General features: G+C 40.1%; 1 protein-coding gene across 2 annotated transcripts; it reads right to left on the bottom strand.

Annotated features, from left to right (window-relative positions):
* Positions 1 to 640: 640 nt before the first annotated feature.
* On the bottom strand, positions 641 to 15,021 carry LOC149427538 (calcitonin gene-related peptide 1-like). 2 transcript variants are annotated; one of them, XM_089667923.1, is made up of 5 exons: positions 14,766 to 14,919; positions 13,791 to 13,882; positions 13,535 to 13,666; positions 4,171 to 4,355; positions 641 to 1,200 (listed from the first exon to the last, which is right to left on the bottom strand). In XM_089667923.1, the coding sequence occupies exons 2-4, from the start codon at positions 13,877 to 13,879 to the stop codon at positions 4,196 to 4,198; spliced, it is 381 nt and encodes a 126-aa protein (XP_089524049.1). In that variant the 5' UTR covers positions 13,880 to 13,882; positions 14,766 to 14,919; the 3' UTR covers positions 641 to 1,200; positions 4,171 to 4,195. The 2 variants fall into 2 exon arrangements, with proteins under 2 accessions (XP_089524049.1, XP_089524048.1); XM_089667922.1 differs by lacking the exons at positions 641 to 1,200; positions 4,171 to 4,355 and adding an exon at positions 6,687 to 7,219 and having other exon boundaries at positions 14,766 to 15,021.
* Between the last annotated feature and the right edge of the window lie 8,414 nt (positions 15,022 to 23,435).

Consider the following 23,435-nt stretch of genomic DNA (forward strand, 5'->3'; position numbering starts at 1 on the left):
CGCCAACTCCAGAACCTGAAATGTGACACCGTCAGAGCTGCGAAGTGCGGCGCGCTCACACATTTAACCAATTAGGCAAGACAGCTAATATAAAAATATCTCACTTATTTAATTTGTTTTATCAAATTGTAAGGGGTGCCATTATTTTTAAAGTTGTCCCCTGAATTTTTTCTGTTTCATTATATATATATATAAATATTATTATACAGTATTTATATAGTGCCAACACCTTTGCTCAGCGCTGTACATTATATATATATATATATATATATATATATATAAATAAATGTATATATATATATATATATATATATATATATATATATATATAAAATAAAAAACAATTTTTTTTATATATAGATAGATATACACACATATATGTATTTTATTTTTTTTAATTGTCTTTTATATATATATATATATATATAATTAAAATAAAATGAATATATGTGTGTATATCTATCTATATATAAAAAAAAATGAATATCATATCCATAGCTTCGATTTTTAATGACGCCTCACTTTTCCTAGAAAATGTATCCTTTACCTGTGAATGATGTGAATTTTATGTACAATGTAAAACATAATTAAAAAAACAACTACAGGCAAAAGCAAAGAAAAGCCGTGAAAAATCAGGGTGTATCTAAAATACTTTTTTTAATCTTGCTGAAATTCACAATTGATACAATGTTAAATTTTTATGGTTTTTTTTTTTTTTTTTGGTTTCTTTTTTTTTTTTTTCTATAACATACTGTACAATCATGTCAGTCCAACAGTTTTTACAACAAGGCACGGCACACCAAACTCCAGCTCATCATCAACCCCCCTTCCCTAACCCCCTCCCCCCCAATACCTGAGGCGTCCCTCTTACATTGCACCCCAAGAACTGCAAAGTCGCTATGACAAGCGCCATGAGTCACGCGGTGCGAGGAATATAAAGAATCAGGGGATGCCGTCACATTTTATTTTGAAATATAATATAAAAAGAATAGATCTTTTTATTGTAATAAATACCTCTTTTTTTTTTTTACAATAAATAAAAAACAGAAGTGCAATAGCAATGTTAAATGAAAAAATAATACGTTAATCATTTTAAATAAATAAATAAATAAACATGGATCGGTCTTCTAAGATGCAAAAGGTTTAAGTTTGGCCTTCTTGATGTGTCTGGAAGAAAGTTGACGTCATTTTCATGGCAATCTGAAAAAAAAAATGTAAAAATCATTAATTCATTTGTATAGGTCACTGTGGGTGTAAAAAAATGTTTTTCCCTCCTGTTTTCAGCCTATAGCCTATAAGTTGTCTGGGGTGTCAGAGTCCTGCCCCTTTTTATAGTTTACAAATTAATTAATTACATTTCTCAGTGGACCCTCCTACATGCTCCTCCATTCATAGCCATACAGCTGCTGGCTTCCTAATCCTTCACCCCCCAAGAAAATATACAACCTTCTATTAATATGAATTTTCATATAATAATAATAATAATAATAATAATAACATTAGTAAAATAATAATAATAGTCCCATTCATATTAAATTCTAAACACATTGTTTCTGCTACATGTAAAAGGAGACTAACGGGCTCAGAATATTAAAAGATTATTTCAAAAATAAAAATAGTAATATTAATAATAATAAAAATAATAAATATTATTATTTATTATTAATATTTTTTCTTACTCTTTTCTTTCTCAGATACTGTGATGGCTTTCTAATCCTCCACAAAAAACTACAACCTTCTGTTAATATTGATTTTTATATAATAATAATAATAATAATAACAACATTAGTAAAATAATAATAATAGTCCCATTAATATTACATTATAAACACATTGTTTCTGCTACATGTAAAAGGAGACTAACGGGCTCAGAATATTAAAAGATTATTTCAAAAAAAAAAAAAAATATTAATAATAAAAATAATAATTATTATTTAATATTAATATTTTTTCTTACTATTTTTTTTCTCAGATACTGTGATGGCTTTCTAATCCTCCACAAAAAAGTACAACCTTCTGTTAATATTGATTTTTATATAATAATAATAATAACATTAGTAAAATAATAATAATAGTCCCATTAATATTACATTATAAACACATTGTTTCTGCTACATGTAAAAGGAAACTAACGGGCTCAGAATATTAAAACATTATTTCAAAAATAAAAATAGTAATATTACTAATAATAATAATAAAAACAATAATAATTATTATTTAATATTAATATTTTTTCTTACATTTTTTTTTCTCAGATACTGTGATGGCTTTCTAATCCTCCACAAAAAAGTACAACCTTCTGTTAATATTGATTTTTATATAATAATAAAAATAGAATTACTAAAATAATAGTCCCATTAATATTACATTATTAACACATTGTTTCTGTTACATGTAAAAGGGGCTCAGGATAATAAAAGATTATTTCAAAAGGAAAAATAGTAATATTAATAACAATAATAATAATAATTATTATTATTTAATATTAATATTTTTTCTTACTATTTTTTTCCTCAGATACTGTGATGGCTTTCTAATCCTCCACAATAAAGTACAACCTTCTGTTAATATTGATTTTTATATTATAATAATAATAACAAAAACAACAATTTTTAATATTAATATTTTTCTTTTTGAAAAAATATTTTATTATCCTGAGCCCCTCCTTTTACGTATAGCAAAAACAAGAAGAATATAATTTAATATTAATAGGACTATTATTTAATATTAATATTTTTCTTTTCAGATTAATTAATTAATCTCTTAGCAGACCCTGCTACATTCTTCTCCATTCATATCCACGCAGCTGTTGTGGTGGCTTCCTGATACTCCGCCTTCTATTCATATTAATGTCCATTATTAATAATAATGCTTATTGTTGTTGTTATTTAATATTCATATTTTTCTTTTCAAAACAATCTTTTATTATTCTGAGGATACTCCGCCTTCTGTTCATATTAATTTTTATTATTAATAATAATACTTATTGTTGTTGTTATTATTTAATATTCATATTTTTCTTTTCAAAACAATCTTTTATTATTCTGAGGATACTTTGCCTTCTATTCATATTAATGTTTATTATTAATAATAATACTTATTGTTATTATTATTTAATATTCATATTTTTCTTTTCAAAACAATCTTTTATTATTCTGAGGATACTCCGCCTTCTATTCATATTAATTTTTATTATTAATAATATTACTTATTGTTATTATTATTTAATATTCATATTTTTCTTTTCAACATAATCTTTTATTATTCTGAGCCCCTTAGTCTCCTTTTAAATGCAGCAGAAGCAATGGGATCCTTATTATTCGCTCAAAAGTTCGATGCGCTCAAAGAGGAATCAGTTTCAATGTTGCAACTCATTGTTCCGCCTCGTAGATGATGACCATTTGGGGTCAATTTCATTCTTTTTTTCCCAGCGATAAATTAATTTTTCTACAGTTTCCCACAATATATAATTATATTGCCAGGCTGATGCCCGAAGAAAATATTATTAATATTAATAATTAATATCTGTATAAATATTAAAGAGTAATACATTAATTACAATTAATATTAATAATATTTAAATAGTATAATATTAACAGTTAAATATTTTATTATAGCAAAAAAAAAGATATATACTGAAACTATTCTATTCCTCGGTGATGCAATTCTATTCCGTGTTCTGCTGTAATGGAAGCGCAGCACTTAGCCCTGCTGGATGCTTCACGCGGCAGTGAAGCTGAGCTGCACCCGGCGAACACAAATCGTTTTCCCGTCTGGGATCTACAGCCATCTCTCTGGGGGATTCAGACTCCACGGCGGGCAATCTGGTAATAACTACACTCATTCCTAAGTGCTGGATCTCCACTGAAGGACAGACAACGGCTACAAAATAAATAAATAATAACTAGATTTGTTACATTGTTGCTTTTTTTTTTTTTTTTTTGCTGTTGTATTAAGGGCTGATAGTAAAAGATTGCTGCTGATCCCAAAGATCACAAATATCACAAGGAGATACCAGGGACCCGAAAAAAGGTTTGTGAGAATGGGGGGGAGAGAGGGGGAGAGAGGGGGGTGAGGAAGGGTAGAGGGGGGAGAGGGGGGGAGGAAGGGGAGAGGGGGAGAGATGGTGGGAGAGGGGGGGAGAGGTGCCGTAGGCTGCGAGACAATTACCATATTCCTGATGTCATCGCTAAGTTTAGACGTGAACGCTTCGTCTTCGCCTGCCAAAAGCCTTGGAGCCGACATTGGTGGGTACAAAATTGTTCTTCGCCATTCCTCCTGACCTGCTGAGAAAGTCGGCCAGGCGGTGGGTGACGCAAGTGGCTGTGTTGCACGCTCGTTTCTGGGTGGTCACGCTGGAGGTGCAAAACAATAATTACAGGATAGAACTAACATTGACACGCAATGACTATCAAATACCTAATACAATAAAAATGACAAAGAGTAATATTGATAATAATAATAATAAAGATGATTATAATATTATTACTAATAAAAATATTAACAATTAATATTATTATAACAGTTATTCAATTATTATTATATTTTTATAAATAATAATAATGATAATATTTGTTATAATTTTTGTTCTTAGTCTTATTTTTATTGTTGGAAATATGAATTATTATTATTATTTATTATTATTATTGTTATTATTATTAATATATTATGTATTATTACTATTAATATTATTAATAATAATAATATTAATAAAATAATGATATTTCATATTTCCAACAATACAAATAAGAATAAGAACAAAAAATTATAACAAATATTATTATTATAATAACAGTTATTTAATTATTATTATATTTATATTTTATATCATATGAATAATGAATAATAATATTTGTTATATTTTTTGTTCTTAGTCTTATTTTTATTGTTGAAAATATGACATATTAATATTATATTATTATTAATGATAATAATAACAAAAAATAATATTTTATATTATGTCTTAATAATAATAATATTTCATATTTTCAACAATACACATAAGAATAAGAACAAAAAAATATAACAAATATTATTATTCATTATTCATATAATATAAAATATAAATATAATAATAATAATTTAATAACTGTTATAATAATAATAATAATAATATTAATAATATTTGTTATAATTTTTTGTTCTTAGTCTTATTTTTATTGTTGAAAATATGACATATTATTATTATATTATTATTAATTATAATAATAACAAACAAATAATATTTTATATTATGTCTTTATAATAATAATAATATTTCATATTTTCAACAATAAAAATAAGACTAAGAACAAAAATTATAACAAATATTATTATTATTATTATTATAACAGTTATTCAATTATTATTATTATATTTATATTTTATATTATATGAATAATGAATAATAATATTTGTTATATTTTTTGTTCTTAGTCTTATTTTTATTGTTGAAAATATGACATATTATTATTATATTATTATTATTAATGAAAATAATAACAAAAAATAATATTTTATATTATGTCTTAATAATAATAATATTTCATATTTTCAACAATACACATAAGAATAAGAACAAAAAAATGTAACAAATATTATTATTCATTATTCATATAATATAAAATATAAATATAATAATAAAAATTGAATAACTGTTATAATAATAATAATAATAATATTTGTTATAATTTATGTTCTTAGTCTTATTTTTATTGTTGAAAATATGACATATTGTTATTATATTATTATTAATTATAATAATAACAAACAAATAATATTTTATATTATGTAATAATAATAATAATAATAATAATAATAATAATATTTCATATTTTCAACAATAAAAATAAGAATAAGAACAAAAAATTATAACAAATATTATCATTATTATTACTATCATTATATTATGTATTATTATTAATAATAATAATAATAATAATTCATATTTTCAACAATAAAAATAAGAATAAGAACAAAAAATTATAACAAATATTATCATTATTCTTATTATTTATAAAATATAACAATAATAATTGAATAACTGTAATCATAATAATAATACTAATAAATTATTATTATTATTAGTAGTAGTAGTATTACCATTTATATTTTTTTCATAATATGAGCTTCACCTTCCTAAACTCACCTCCCTAACTTTGAATTTGACTTTTTGCACATAACTGCTTGCAAGAAAAAATTAAATATTAAAAAATACTGTTATACAAATTCATACTAAAACTAATTTGAACTCTATAGCATAAGCTGCTGCATCTCGGTTACATCTAAAAAAAAAAATAATAATAACACAATTATTTAATACATAAATACTAATTTTGTGGCCCCAAAAATTGCTTAAACTGTTTCCACCTCTAATTAGAAAATAAATAAAATATACATTTTTTTTGTTTAGAAAAAAAAATAAATGATACAAATCTAAAAATCTTTCCTAACTGCAAATACTTCGGATCTGGAAAATGAATCTCGGTCTCTCTAAAGTGCGGGAATTTAAAACAAAAAGGTTTTTCTTACCTGGACCGGTCACATGCAAAGTCACATGCAAGTCAGCATTTCTAGCAATGAAGTCATGCAGAGATTAGCGCAGGAAATCATCGAATGCGGTTACACGGCAGACTGGTGTCAGTGACACCGCGGGAGTCCATTAATGGGGACTCCTTCCAGCAATTTAATTAAAGACAATGCTTAACCTCGTAGAAAAATAGGTTTATTAATTAGGCCGGGAGAGAAGACGACTTTATTGTACATTGTAGAAGCAATGATGGAAAAAAAAGGGACAAAATCGCTATTTTTTTATTCTTTTTTTGTGATATTTTTGGTAAAATAAATCATTGTGCTTGTGTTTGGGGGGGAAGGGGATAAGGGGAAGGAGGGGGGGGGGGGCTGCTTGTTGCGTCTATCTATCTTAGGGGGTGGGGGTGGGGGGGTCTTGGGCATTTCAGATCCAGCTGGGGTACCCTGCCCATTGGCTAGAAGTCACTTGTCTACACATGAGCCCCGCATGCATGGCGCCGCTGGAGACTCCTAGTTATTAATGTCAAGCTGGTCGCCATAGTAGTGTTCATTGTCCAGGGCCCCCAGGGCGCTCCTCTTCTTGCCGGGGGTCCCGGCGCCCACGTCGGTGCGAGGGTAGGAGCTTAATTTGTGCAAGTCCTGAGACAGTTTCCACAGCGTGCACGTGCTGAGGCCCGAGCAACGTTTGGACACGGGCCTGTTATCCAAGCTGCAAGGGGGAGACAGAAGAGAAGAACATGCCAACAACCAAAACCAGACCAAAAAAACCCCAAAAAAACTAAATGAAACGAGATCGTCACACGCATGCGCCTTCATGCAGCTTGCATCCCCCGACAATCTCAGCCCGTGCTGGCCCATCCACCACCACCTCGCCCTGTTAGTGTGTCATGCTGCTCACAGTGAGTGGTGCCCATGCCTTGCTGGGGGGGGGGGAGCGGTCCGGAGCTGCTGGCATGCTGCTCTGGCTTCGTCATGCGGTAGTGCTGGCTGCAGGGGGGGGGGGAGGGGTATTTTAATGCAGGGCATGCATCCATTGATCAGTGCGCTCAGAGAATGAAGTCACCGCTCAGTGTGAACGCCCAGCTCTTAGTGATGCTCTTACTGCAGACACACCGGCCATCATGCAAAACACAGTATAGGACCCCACAAGAACCCCCCCATCCCTCCCCATCCCCCCATCCCTCCCCACACCCCCATCCCCATCCCCAGGCCTTCCTACCTCACCCTTACATCATCCAATCTGTCCTCCCGGGGGTGGCGGGTGTCACTCGCTCCCTTTCTAAAACACAATGAACCCCCCGATACACACCTGTGGCAGGGAATGAGTTAATGGATCTGCAGGAGGCCGCAACTGACAGACAGGATAAGGATCAAGTGCAGCAACCAATCAGAATGAATCATTTACTGATCTGATGTCAGTCCATCGTGGTGCTGGGGGAACCTGTGCTGGGGGAACCTGTGCTGGGGGAAGATGTGCTGGGAGAAGCTGTGCTGGGGGAACCTGTGCTGGGGGAACCTGGGCTGGGGGAAGCTGTGCTGGGGGAGCTGTGCTGGGGGAAGATGTGCTGGGGGAACCTGTGCTGGGGGAAGATGTGCTGGGGGAAGCTGTGCTGGGGGAACCTGTGCTGGGGGAAGCTGTGCTGGGGGAACCTGTGCTGGGGGAAGGTGTGCTGCGGGAAGATGTGCTGGGGGAAGCTGTGCTGGGAGACCCTGTGCTGGGGAACCTGTGCTGGGGGAACCTGTGCTGGGGGAGGCTGTGCTGGGGGAACCTGTGCTGGGGGAGGCTGTGCTGGGGGAACCTGTGCTGGGGAAGCTGTGCTGGGGGAGGCTGTGCTGGGGGAACCTGTGCTGGGGGAAGCTGTGCTGGGGAACCTGTGCTGGGGGATCCTGTGCTGGGGGAAGCTGTGCTGGGGGATCCTGTGCTGGGGGATCCTGTGCTGGGGGAAGCTGTGCTGGGGAACCTGTGCTGGGGGATCCTGTGCTGGGGGAAGCTGTGCTGGGGGATCCTGTGCTGGGACATTGGCAGGAATTCTATAGAGGACCGGAGAAGTACTATCACCCCCAGTACTTCACTGGTATTGTCTGCCCTAATACCCTGAACATTCCTGGGGGGGGGGGAAACGGCCGCTGGAGGGCGCTGTGCTGAGTGGGTAATACACAGAACCCTGAGGCCAGGAGAATGGGAGTACTGAGGAGAGGAGAATGGGAGTACTGAGGAGAGGAGAATGGGAGTACTGAGGAGAGGAGAATGGGAGTACTGAGGACATGAGAATGGGAGTACTGAGGAGAGGAGAATGGGAGTACTGAGGACAGGAGAATGGGAGTACTGAGGACAGGAGAATGGGAGTACTGAGGAGAGGAGAATGGGAATACTGAGGAGAGGAGAATGGGAGTACTGAGGACAGGAGAATGGGAGTACTGAGGAGAGGAGAATGGGAATACTGAGGAGAGGAGAATGAGAGTACTGAGGACAGGAGAATGGGAGTACTGAGGAGAGGAGAATGAGAGTACTGAGGACAGGAGAATGGGAGTACTGAGGAGAGGAGAATGGGAGTACTGAGGAGAGGAGAATGGGAATACTGAGGAGAGGAGAATGAGAGTACTGAGGACAGGAGAATGGGAATACTGAGGAGAGGAGAATGAGAGTACTGAGGCCAGGAGAATGGGAGTACTGAGGACAGGAGAATGGGAGTACTGAGGACAGGAGAATGGGAGTACTGAGGAGAGGAGAATGGGAATACTGAGGAGAGGAGAATGGGAGTACTGAGGAGAGGAGAATGGGAGTACTGAGGACAGGAGAATGGGAGTACTGAGGACAGGAGAATGGGAGTACTGAGGACAGGAGAATGGGAGTACTGAGGAGAGGAGAATGAGAGTACTGAGGAGAGGAGAATGGGAGTACTGAGGACAGGAGAATAGGAGTACTGAGGACATGAGAATGGGAGTACTGAGGAGAGGAGAATGGGAGTACTGAGGACAGGAGAATGGGAGTACTGAGGAGAGGAGAATGGGAGTACTGAGAAGAGGAGAATGGGAGTACTGAGGAGAGGGGAATGGGAGTACTGAGGAGAGGAGAATGGGAGTACTGAGGAGAGGAGAATGGGAGTACTGAGGAGAGGAGAATTTGAGTACTGAGGACAGGAGAATGGGAGTACTGAGGAGAGGAGAATGGGGTACTGAGGAGAGGAGAATGAGAGTACTGAGGAGAGGAGAATGGGGTACTGAGGAGAGGAGAATGGGAGTACCTGAGGAGAGGAGAATGAGAGTACTAGGAGAAGAGAATGGGGAGTACTGAGGAGAGAGAATGGGAGTACTGAGGAGAGGAGAATGGGAGTACTGAGGAGAGGAGAATGGGAGTACTGAGGAGAGGAGAATGGGAGTACTGAGGAGAGCAGAATGGGAGTACTGAGGAGAGGAGAATGAGAGTACTGAGGAGAGGAGAATGGGAGTACTGAGGAGAGGAGAATGGGAGTACTGAGGAGAGGAGAATGGGAGTACTAGGGAAAGAGAATGGGAGTACTGAGGAGAGAGAATGGGAGTACTGAGGAGAGGAGAATGGGAGTACTAGGAGAAGAGAATGGGAGTACTGAGGAGAGGAGAATGGGGAGTACTGAGGAGAGAGAATGGGAGTACTGAGGAGAGGAGAATGAGAGTACTGAAGACATGAGAATAAGAGTACTGAGGAGAAGAGAATGGGATACTGAGGACATGAGAATGGGAGTACTGAGGACAGGAGAATGGGAGTACTGAGGAGAGGAGAATGGGAGTACTGAGGAGAGGAGAATGAGAGTACTGAGGAGAGGAGAATGGGGAGTACTGAGGACAGGAGAATGGGAGTACTGAAGACAGGAGAATGTAGGACAGAAGAGACAGACACAGTCTGAGTTATAGTGAAGGTATGTCAATGTACTCTGCACTGTGCAGACTCCCCCTCTAACAACATCCTATAGGATTCAGCAGTATAGTGTCCATAGTATGGGGTGGATGATATATGAGAAATCCAATTTTACAGACTCATGAAATGTGTTCATAATGTGAGGTTCAATAATTACTCTGCACTGTACAGACTCCATCAAATCTATATATATATATATACATACAGGGGTAATATAATGTACTCTGTACTGTATAGACTCATCCATCTCTCTCTATATATATATATTCCCATTTCTCTCTCTCTCCCGCTCGATAGATAGATAGATAGATAGATAGATAGATAATAGATAGATAGATAGATAGATAGATAGATAATAGATAGATAGATAGATAGATAATAGATAGATAGATAGATAGATAGATAATAGATAGATAGATAGATAGATAGATAGATAGATAGATAATAGATAGATAGATAGATCGATAATAGATAGATAGATAGATAGATAGATAGATAGATAGATAGATAGATAGATAATAGATAGATAGATAGATAGATAGATAGATAGATAGATAGATAGATAATAGATAGATAGATAGATAGATAGATAGATAATAGATAGATAGATAGATAATAGATAGATAGATAGATAATAGATAGATAATAGATAGATAGATAGATAATAGATAGATAGATAGATAGATAGATAGATAGATAGATAGATAGATAGATAGATAGATAATAGATAGATAGATAGATAGATAGATAGATAGATAGATAGATAATAGATAGATAGATAGATAGATAATAGATAGATAGATAGATAGATAATAGATAGATAATAGATAGATAGATAATAGATAGATAGATAGATAGATAGATAGATAGATAGATAGATAGATAATAGATAGATAATAGATAGATAGATAGATAATAGATAGATAGATAGATAGATAGATAGATAGATAGATAGATAGATAGATAGATAATAGATAGATAGATAGATAGATAATAGATAGATAGATAGATAGATAGATAGATAGATAGATAGATAGATAGATAGATAGATAATAGATAATAGATAGATAATAGATAGATAGATAGATAGATAGATAGATAGATAGATAGATAGATAATAGATAGATAGATAATAGATAGATAGATAGATAGATAGATAGATAGATAGATAATAGATAGATAGATAGATAATAGATAGATAGATAGATAGATAGATAGATAGATAATAGATAGATAATAGATAGATAGATAATAGATAGATAATAGATAGATAGATAGATAGATAGATAGATAGATAGATAGATAGATAGATAGATAGATGATAGATAATAGATAGATAGATAATAGATAGATAGATAGATAGATAGATAGATAGATAGATAGATAATAGATAGATAGATAATAGATAGATAGATAGATAGATAGATAGATAGATAGATAGATAGATAGATAGATAATAGATAGATAATAGATAATAGATAGATAGATAGATAATAGATAGATAGATAGATAGATAGATAGATAGATAATAGATAGATAGATAGATAGATAGATAGATAGATAGATAGATAATAGATAGATAGATAGATAGATAGATAGATAGATAGATAGATAATAGATAGATAGATAATAGATAGATAGATAGATAGATAGATAGATAGATAATAGATAGATAGATAGATAATAGATAGATAGATAGATAGATAGATAATAGATAGATAATAGATAGATAGATAATAGATAGATAATAGATAGATAGATAGATAGATAGATAGATAGATAGATAGATAGATAGATAGATAGATAGATAGATGATAGATAATAGATAGATAGATAATAGATAGATAGATAGATAGATAGATAGATAGATAGATAGATAGATAGATAGATAATAGATAGATAGATAGATAGATAGATAGATAATAGATAGATAGATAGATAATAGATAGATAGATAGATAGATAGATAATAGATAGATAATAGATAGATAGATAGATAGATAGATAGATAGATAGATAGATAGATAGATAATAGATAGATAGATAGATAGATAATAGATAATAGATAGATAATAGATAGATAGATAATAGATAGATAATAGATAGATAGATAGATAGATAGATAGATAATAGATAGATAGATAGATAGATAGATAGATAGATAGATAGATAGATAATAGATAGATAGATAATAGATAATAGATAGATAATAGATAGATAGATAATAGATAGATAGATAATAGATAGATAGATAGATAGATAGATAGATAATAGATAGATAATATAATGTACTTTGTACTGTATATACTGACTTTATATACCTATATATTTTATGCTGTACACTCGCCCCATCTATATATGTGAGTATTATAGTGTGCTCTGTGCTGTACACTCGCCCCATCTATATATCTGAGTATTATAGTGTACTCTGTGCTGTACACTCGCCCCATCTATATATGTTGGTATTATAGTGTGCTCTGTGCTGTACACTCGCCCCATCTATATATGTTGGTATTATAGTGTGCTCTGTGCTGTACACTCGCCCCATCTATATATGTGAGTATTATAGTGTGCTCTGTGCTGTACACTCGCCCCATCTATATATCTGAGTATTATAGTGTACTCTGTGCTGTACACTCGCCCCATCTATATATCTGAGTATTATAGTGTACTCTGTGCTGTACACTCGCCCCATCTATATATCTGAGTATTATAGTGTACTCTGTGCTGTACACTCGCCCCATCTATATATCTGCGTATTATAGTGTACTCTGTGCTGTACACTCGCCCCATCTATATATGTTGGTATTATACTGTGCTGTACACTCGCCCCATCTATATATCTGAGTATTATAGTGTACTCTGTGCTGTACACTCGCCCCATCTATATATGTTGGTATTATAGTGTACTCTGTGCTGTACACTCGCCCCATCTATATATCTGAGTATTATAGTGTACTCTGTGCTGTACACTCGCCCCATCTATATATGTTGGTATTATACTCTGCTGTACAGACTCGCCCAGAATAAATCCTGTATGTTTCAGCAGTATAGTGTCCATAGTAGGAGGGAGATGATATGAGAGAAAATTAAATGTGCCCCCCCCCCCCCCCCCGCAGGGCTCACTTACTTGTTCCCATCACCCCCCTGCTCCATCTCCTCTGCCGTCATCTGTACGAATTCTTTGACCAAAGCGTTGAGTAACCGTCGTGCCTCATAGTCGCTGATGGTGACCCGATCCGTTAAGGTGTCCAAGCCCGGTCTTCATGGGGAGAGAAGAGAGCGAATGTCAGAGGAAGAGGGGCGAGTGACCACGCCGCAGTCCCGCAGCCTAATACCCGACATCCCCCAGACTGCGCCATCCCAGGCGGACGCCACCCTCTTACCTGACTGGCGCTGCCTGCGTGCTGGACATCTGGCTGACCACCAAGCCCAGGACTGCGACGAGGGAGGAGACCTTCAGGAGAACCATCATGTCCTGTCCAGGAAGATTTAAAGGGAAAGTTTTGGCCGGCTGCCAGCAATGCCATCATCATTAAACCCCCCCCCCCCCCCCAGACCTCTCCACCATAATCTCCTGAAAGCTTTCCAGCGACTGCCACACATTCCACTCGCAAGTCGCCGTCTCCGGCTCTCGCAGCCCTCACACCACCTTATTAGAAGATCTTATTATACGCTGGAGCGCGGTGTTCGATGAAATGAAAATTGCGATGCATTGAAGTCTGTTTTATAATCGTTACATATGGAGGCTGGTGGAAGGATTTAACCTGCAGCTGTCAGGCTTTGCACACGCTGGGAGTTGTAGTTCTGCGACAGACCCAATGCTGCAAGTCAAAATTTGTAGTAAAATTTGGAAATGGTAAAATCTGGAAATAAGGGACACGAATCTACCACGGTCAAAGGATTCATCCTGGAGGTAGGCTGACATTTCATTCCTCCAATCAGCTTATAGAAAGACAGAGTCTGCCGCCATACTGGGACTTATAGTTCCCCACCATCCCAGCAGGCTTTTAAATCAACCTTAGCAGGCAATGACCGCTCCTTGTCCGTGTTACACACTGAAGCAGCTAAAACACATTTAACTTAGGGCTCCTGGGCATGCTGGGCATTTTAGTTCCTCAGGAGCCCAAGAGCCAAGGGAACAGAGCTATAGTTCCACCAGATCCATCAGGTGAGACTTCTAGCACCGGGATGGCTGAATACGGACAATTCCTTTCATCAGCTTTATCATCTGTACTAGACGTTGCTGAATGTAAAATAGAAATGACGGCGACGGCAAAAAGCGTTAGCCGCCTGCGTGGAGAAGGTGGAAGAGCGGCGAGTGTCATAGCAAAGAGTCGGAGAACTTCAAATCCACTTACCTGGCCAGTGATTGTAAGTTGTCGGCTTCCTAGTGGGAGAGACTCTCTTAGAGCAGTTACGATTTTCACTCTCAGTGCTCTCCAATGAGAAGAAGGGCGCCCTTATATACCTGCCGACTGCATGAGAGTGTGTGGGCGTCCTGTGACCGCCCGCCAGCCAATGGGGGCCATCCCAGCCCAACACCGACCAATCCCCGGCAGGGTCCGGACCCCCCGGGCGACCAATGACGTCATCACAGTCACTGAGAATTCCATTCACAAAACCTGCCAGTCATCGCTCCCTGATAGAAGCATTTGCATTGATGTCATTGAAAAAAAAAACTAAAAAAAAAAAAAAAAAGCAGAAACGTTAATGAAAAGTAAAGGGGAAGAGTCTCCAGTCATTAATAATTTATCCTCTGCTTACACCGCTCCCCCCCCCCCTTCCCAAAATATGACTCGATGTTGTTGTGGGAGACAAAAAACTCAATGGACGGCCTTTATTAAAAGCGACATCTACTGCAGAACGTACTGCATTGCAGACACCATCGCCAGATCATCAGCGATTTATCGCAACGCTGACTAATCTGAGTGCATCCCGGTGTGGGGGGTGGGAAGGGGCAACATGGCCAACTGCAGCACAAGAACCATCTACAAAACTTTTATGGTGGTCAATATATCAGTGACCAACCATCTATACTGGTCTACACACCTACCTACACCAGGATATACATCTATATACCTCACTGTACCTATATACCAGTCTACATACCTCTTTGTACCTATATACCAGTCTACATACCTCTTTGTACCTATATACCAGTCTATATACCTCACTGTACCTATATACCAGTCTACATACCTCTTTGTACCTATATACCAGTCTATATACCTCTTTGTACCTATATACCAGTCTATACCACTCGCTGTACCTATATACCAGTCCATACCCCTCACTGTACCTATATACCAGTCCATACCCCTCACTGTACCTATATACCAGTCTATATACCTCACTGTACCTATATACCAGTCTATATACCTCTTTGTACCTATATACCAGTCTATACCACTCGCTGTACCTATATACCAGTCTACATACCTCAATGTACCTATATACCAGTCTATATACCTCTTTGTACCTATATACCAGTCTATATACCTCTTTGTACCTATATACCAGTCTATATACCTCTTTGTACCTATATACCAGTCTATATACCTCTTTGTACCTATATACCAGTCTATAGCACTCACTCTACCTATATACCAGTCTATACCCCTCACTGTACCTATATACCAGTCTATCTACCTCACTGTACCTATATACCAGTCTATACCACTCGCTGTACCTATATACCAGTCTATACCCCTCACTGTACCTATATACCAGTCTATCTACCTCACTGTACCTATATACCAGTCTATACCACTCGCTGTACCTATATACCAGTCTATACCCCTCACTGTACCTATATACCAGTCTATAGCACTCACTCTACCTATATACCAGTCTATACCCCTCACTGTACCTATATACCAGTCTACATACCTCAATGTACCTATATACCAGTCTATATATCCCACTGTACCTATATACCAGTCTATATATCCCACTGTACCTATATACCAGTCTATATATCCCACTGTACCTATAACCCAGTCTTTACACCTCACTGTACCTATATACCAATCCCTATACCCCACTCAACTTATATACCAGTCTATATACCTCGCTGTATCTATATACCAGTCTATAAACTTCACTGCACCTACATATCAGTGTATACACTTCACTGTACATATATACCAGTCTACATGCCCCTATTCAAGTCTATGCACCTCGCATCTCGCCCCACCCAGTGGGTCGCCTCTGTGGCCAAGCCCCGATGAGTGGGGCAAAACGCATCCGAGGACGTGGCCGGAGCGAGGACTAAGGCCAACACAGACACCTTCCACCACTCCATGTGGGTTGGATTGAGCAGCGTCCACATCTCTTGACAACTTTACACCCCTAGATACAGTCAGGACACCTGCCCCCACATCAGCGCATCGGCTGGGTTACTTTACATTGTCCAGCTTAGAGCTGTGCTGCAAGCCTGTCATATCATGGTAGAGAGGGGCAGTTACAATGACAGATTAGGACAATAGAGGGTGTATGATGGTGGAGAGGGACAGTGGAGTGTATAATGGGACAGCAGGGATAGTGATGGGTGTATATTGGTGGAGAGGGACAGTGGAGTGTATAATGGGACAGCAGGGATAGTGATGGGTGTATAGTGGTGGAGAGGGACAGTGAAGGATGTATAATGGGACAGTAGGGATAGTGAAGGGTGTAATTTTGGTGGAGAGGGACAGTGAAGGGTGTATAGTGGTGGAGAGGGACAGTGAAGGGTGTATAGTGGTGGAGGGGACAGTGAAGGATGTATAGTGGTGGAGAGGGACAGTGAAGGGTGTATAATGGGACAGTAGGGATAGTGAAGGGTGTAATTTTGGTGGAGAGGGACAGTGAAGGATGTATAATGGGACATTGGGGATAGTGAATGGTGTACAATGGTGGAGAGGGATAGTGAAGGGTGTGAAATGGTGGAGAGGGACAGTGAAGAATGTATAATGGGACAGTAGGGATAGTGCAGGGTGTAATGTTTGTGGAGAGGGACAGTGAAGGGTGTATAGTGGTGGAGAGAGATAGTGAAGGGTGTACAATGGTGGAGAGGGACAGTGAAGGGTGTACAATCGTGGAGAGGGACAGTGAAGGGTGTACAATGGTGGAGAGGGACAGTGAAGGGTGTACAATGGTGGAGAGGGACAGTGAAGGGTGTACAATGGTGGAGAGGGACAGTGAAAGATGTATAATGGGAAAGTGGAAACAGTGAAGGATGTATATTGGTGGAGAGGGACAGTGAAGGGTGTTTAGTTTTGGAGAGGGAAAGTGACAGATATATAATGGGAAAATAGGAACAGTGAAGGCTGTATAGTGGTGGAGAGGGACACTGAAGGGTGTATATTGGTGGAGAGGGATACTGAACGGTGTATAATGGTGGAGAGGGACAGTGGAGGGCGTATAATGGGGGAGAGGGACAGTGGAGGGTGTATAATGGTGGAGAGGGACAGTGGAGGGTGTATAATGGGGGAGAGGGACACTGAAGAGTGTATAATTGTGGAGAGAGACAGTTGATGGTATATAATGGTGCAGAGTGGAGGGAATATAATGGTGGAGAGGGGCACTGAAGGGTGTATATTGGTGGAGTGGGACACTGAACGGTGTATAATGGTGGAGAGGGACAGTGGAGAGTGTATAAAGGTGGAGAGGGACAGTGGAGGGTGTATAATGGTGGATAGGGACACTGAAGGGTGTATATTGGTGGAGAGGGATACTGAACGGCGTATAATGGTGGAGAGGGACAGTGGAGGGCTTATAATGGGGGAGAGGGACAGTGGAGGTTGTATAATGGTGGAGAGGGACACTGAACGGTGTATAATGGGGGAGAGGGACAGTGGAGGGTGTATAATGGTGGAGAGGGACACTGAAGGATGTATATTGGTGGAGAGGGACACTGAACAGTGTATAATGGTGGAGAGGGACAGTGGAGGGTGTTTAATGACAGAGAGGGACAGTTGAAGGTGTATATTGCTGGAGATGGTCAGTGGAAGTTGATAATGGAGAGGGGGGCAGAGTGGTATATTAAGGAGTGGTATTTGGTAGAAGGTTGATATAGCGGTGCTGGTGGGAAGGAGAAATTCTACAGGATTATGGTGGTGGAAAGTGACTGAAGAGGGTGCTAATGAGTGAGAGGAATACTACAAAGTAGAAGTGATAGGGAATGGGAAAGGTTAAATACAGGTTTGATTAAAGGGGAGAGGGAAAGTAAGGACGCAAAGAGGCTTTGTAGAGGGGAAACAGTGGAGCAGGGGCTTTGTGGGGTTGGGCAGAGGGATAAAACAGAGGTGACAATGCAGAGAGCAGATTGATGATGGGGGACATGAATAGCAAATGAATGATAATAGGGAGAGGGAGTACTAGAGAGGTGAGCTGAAGAGTGCGATAGTTTACGTGTGATAAGAGAGGGGTGGTTGAGGGTTGGTGGCACATGAGAGGAATAGTTCAGGGGTGAAAAGGAGAAAAAAATAGGTTAACATACAGTTGATAGTGGTGGGGGTGAGGGTTTGTATAGAGGTGATAGTGAAATGCATGGTTAGTACGGGGTTTCTAGAGGGTGAGAGATTTAGTACAGGGGTGATCGATGGGAAGAAGGTTAGTATAGGGGTGTTGTTGGGGGAGAAGGTTAGTACAGGGGTGATCGATGGGAAGAAGGTTAGTATAGGGGGGTTGTTGGGGGAGAAGGTTAGTACAGGGGTGATCGATGGGAAGAAGGTTAGTATAGGGGTTGATCGATGGGAAGAAGGTTAGTATAGGGGTGTTGTTGGGGGAGAGGGTTAGTACAGGGGTGATCGATGGGAAGAAGGTTAGTATAGGGGTGTTGTTGGGGGAGAGGGTTAGTACAGGGGTGATCGATGGGAAGAAGGTTAGTATAGGGGTGATCGATGGGAAGAAGGTTAGTATAGGGGTGATCGATGGGAAGAAGGTTAGTATAGGGGTGTTGTTGGGGAAGAGGGTTAGTATAGGGGTGATCGATGGGAAGAAGGTTAGTATAGGGGTGTTGTTGGGGAAGAGGGTTAGTACAGGGATGATCGATGGGAAGGTTAGTATAGGGGTGTTGTTGGGGAGAGGGTTAGTATAGGGGTGATCGATGGGAAGAAGGTTAGTATAGGGGTGTTGTTGGGGAAGAGGGTTAGTACAGGGATGATCGATGGGAAGGTTAGTATAGGGGTGTTGTTGGGGAGAGGGTTAGTACAGGGGTGATCGATGGGAAGAAGGTTAGTATAGGGGTGTTGTTGGGGGAGAGGGTTAGTACAGGGGTGATCGATGGGAAGAAGGTTAGTATAGGGGTGATCGATGGGAAGAAGGTTAGTATAGGGGTGATCGATGGGAAGAAGGTTAGTATAGGGGTGTTGTTGGGGAAGAGGGTTAGTATAGGGGTGATCGATGGGAAGAAGGTTAGTATAGGGGTGTTGTTGGGGAAGAGGATTAGTACAGGGATGATCGATAGGAAGGTTAGTATAGGGGTGTTGTTGGGGAGAGGGTTAGTATAGGGGTGATCGATGGGAAGAAGGTTAGTATAGGGGTGTTGTTGGGGGAGAGGGTTAGTATAGGGGTGATAGATGGGGAGAGGGTTGATATAAGGGTGGTAGAAGGGGAGAAGATTACTATAGAGGTGATAGGAAGGGTTAGAATAAGGGTGAAAGCAGGAAATAATATTATTATAGGGGTGATAGTGAGGGAGAGGATAAGTATAGGAGTGATGGTGAGGAAAAGTATAGGGGTGATAGAGGGGAAGAGAGTTCATATTGGGGTGACAGTGCAGTAGAACGTTAGTATAGGGGTGATAGTGGAGGACAGGGTTGGTATAGGCGTGATAGGACAGTGGGTTAGTACAGGGTTATTAGTGGGGAAGAGGGTTAGTATACTGGTGGTGGAGAAGGAGAGGATCATTATGGGGGTGGAAGATGAGAAGACGATTAGTATAGCATGATACTGGGGTGGAGGGTTGGTATAGGGGTTAAAGTCGAGGAGAGGGTTAGTATAGGGCTGATACATGAGAAGAGGGTTGGCATAGCGGTGATAAAAGGGGGGTGGGTTACTACAAAGTTAGTAGTGAACAAGAGGGTTGGTATAGGGGTGGTGGTGTATGAGAGGATCATTATGGGGTTGATAGAGGAGAAGAGAATTAGTATAGGGGTTATCCTGGGGGAGGGTGTTGGTATAGAGGTGATAGTAGAGAAGAAGGTTAGTTTAGGGATGTTGGTGGGGAAGAGAGTTAGTATAGGGGTGATGGGGGAGAGGTTTGAGGGTTAGTATAGGGGTGATAGTGGGGGAGACTATTGATATAGCGGTGATAATAGAGGGTTGGTATAAGGGGTGGTGGTGTAGGAGAAGATCATAATGGAGTTGATAGTGGAGGAGAGAGTTAGTATAGGGGTGATAGTGAGGAGTGGGTTAGTATAGGGGTGCTTTTGGGGGAGAATGTTGGTATAGGGTGATAGTGGAGGAGAGGGTTGGCATAGGGGTGATAGTGGAAGAGAAGGTTGGTATTTATAAGAGTGATAGTGGGGGAGAGGTTTGGTATAGGATTGATAGTGACGGAGAGGGTTGTTATAGGGGTGATAGCAGAAGAAAGAGTTGGTATATGGGTGATAATAGAGGAGAGAGGTGGTATAGGAGTGATAGTGGAGGAGATGGGTAGTATAGGGGTGATAGTGGAGGAGATGGGTGGTATAGGGGTGATGGTGGAGGAGATGGGTGGTATAGGGGTGATAGTGGAGGAGATGGGTGGTATAAGGGTGGTATCAGGGTGGTATCAGCACGCACACTCCGCTCCTCACAAGACCTCCTTCTCTCTAGTTCCCTGGTCTCCTCCTCCCATGCCCGCCTCCAGGACTTCTCCAGGGTGTCACCCATCCTCTGGAACTCCCTGCCCCAACCCATCAGATTATCACCTACTCTCCTCTCCTTTAGGCGCACCCTGAAAACCCATCTCTTCAGGGAAGCCTACCCCACCCCCTGCTAACTTGCCTCCCTCCTCCACTCTTCCTACCACTCCATCCCCCACAGCTATCTCCTCCTGTGCCACCACCCCCTCCCTCCTAGATTGTAAGCTCGAAAGAGCAGGGCCCTTGATCCCCTCATGTTTTGCATTGTATTGGTATTGTTCTGTCACATGTTCTGTCTCCCTTTGTAATGTACAGCGCTGAGCGAACTATTGGCGCTTTATAAATACTGTATAATAATAATAATAATAATAATAAGGGTGATGGTGGAGGAGATGGGTGGTATAGGGGTGATGGTAGAGGAAAAAGTTAGTATAGGGGTGATAGTAGAGGAGAGGGTTGGTATAGGGGCGATAGTGAAGGAATGGGCTGGTATAGGGGTGATAGTGGAGAAGAGGGTTAGTATAGGGGTGCTGGTGGGGGAGAATGTTGGTATGGGGTGATAGTGGAGGAAAGGGTTGTTATAGGGGTGATAGTGGAAGAGAAGGTTGGTATTTATAAGAGTGATAGTGGGGGAGAGGTTTGGTATAGGATTGATAGTGGCAGAGAGGGTTGTTATAGGGGTGATAGTGGAGAGAGGGGTGGTATAGGGGTGATAGTGGGGGAGATTGTTGGTATAGGGATGATAGTGGAGGGGAGGGTTGGTGTAGGGGTGCTGGAGGGGGAGTGGGTTGGTATAGGGGGGATAGTGGAAGGATGGGTTGGTATAGGAGTGATAGAGGAGCAGAGGGTTAGTATAGGGGTGATAGTGGAGGTCAGTGTTGGGGGTACGGTGGAGAAGTTTGGTGTTGGGGGTACAGTGGTAGAGAAGGTCAGTGTTGGGGGGATAGTGGAGAAGCTTGATGTTGGGGGATAGTGGAGGAGAAGGTTGGTGTTGGGGGGATAGTGGAGGAGAAGCTTGGTGTTGGGGGGATAGTGGAGGAGAAGCTTGGTGTTGGGGGGATAGTGGAGGAGAAGGTTGGTGTTGGGGGGATAGTGGAGGAGAAGGTTGGTGTTGGGGGGATAGTGGAGGAGAAGGTTGGTGTTGGGGGGATAGTGGAGGAGAAGGTTGGTGTTCGGAGGATAGTGGAGGAGAAGGTTGGTGTTGGGGGGATAGTGGAGGAAAAGGCTGGTGTTGGGGGGATAGTGGAGGAGAAGCTTGGTGTTGGGGCGATAGTGGAGGAGAAGCTTGGTGTTGGGGGAATAGTAGAGAAGAAGCTTGGTGTTGGGGGGATAGTGAAGGAGAAGCTTGGTGTTGGGGGGATAGTGGAGGAAAAGCTTGGTGTTGGGAGGATAGTGGAGAAGCTTGGTGTTGGGGGGATAGTGGAGGAGAAGCTTGGTGGTGGGGGGATAGTGGAGGAGAAGCTTGGTGTTGGGGGGATAGTGGAGAAGAAGATTGGTGTTGGGGGGATAGTAGAGAAGCTTGGTGTTGAGGGGATAGTGGAGGAGAAGCTTGGTGTTGGGGGGATAGTAGAGGAGAAGCTTGGAGTTGGGGGGATAGTGGAGGAGAAGCTTGGTGTTGGGGGGATAGTGCAGAAGCTTGGTGTTGGGGGGATAGTGGAGGAGAAGCTTGGTGTTGGGGGGATAGTGCAGAAGCTTGGTGTTGGGGGGATAGTGGAGAAGCTTGTTGTTGGGGGGATAGTGGAGAAGCTTGGTGTTGGGGGGATAGTGGAGAAGTTTGGTGTTGGGGGGATAGTGGAGAAGTTTGGTGTTGGGGGGATAGTAGAGGAGAAGCTTGGTGTTGGGGGGATAGTGGAGAAGCTTGGTGTTGGGGGGATAGTAAAGAAGAAGCTTGGTGTTGGGGGGATAGTGGAGGAGAAGCTTGGTGTTGGGGGGATAGTGGAGAAGCTTGGTGTTGGGGGGATAGTAGAGGAGAAGCTTGGTGTTGGGGGGATAGTGGAGGAGAAGCTTGGTGTTGGGGGGATAGTGGAAGAGAAGCTTGGTGTTGGGGGGATAGTAGAGGAGAAGCTTGGTGTTGGGGGGATAGTGGAGGAGAAGCTTGGTGTTGGGGGGATAGTAGAGGAGAAGCTTGGTGTTGGGGGGATAGTGGAGGAGAAGCTTGGTGTTGGGAGGATAGTGAAGGAGAAGCTTGGTGTTGGGGGG

The sequence above is a fragment of the Staurois parvus genome, unplaced genomic scaffold (genome assembly GCF_062004578.1).
Source record: "Staurois parvus isolate SC_StPar_1 unplaced genomic scaffold, SC_StPar_1.0 ptg003673l, whole genome shotgun sequence".
Classification (NCBI taxonomy): domain Eukaryota; kingdom Metazoa; phylum Chordata; class Amphibia; order Anura; family Ranidae; genus Staurois; species Staurois parvus.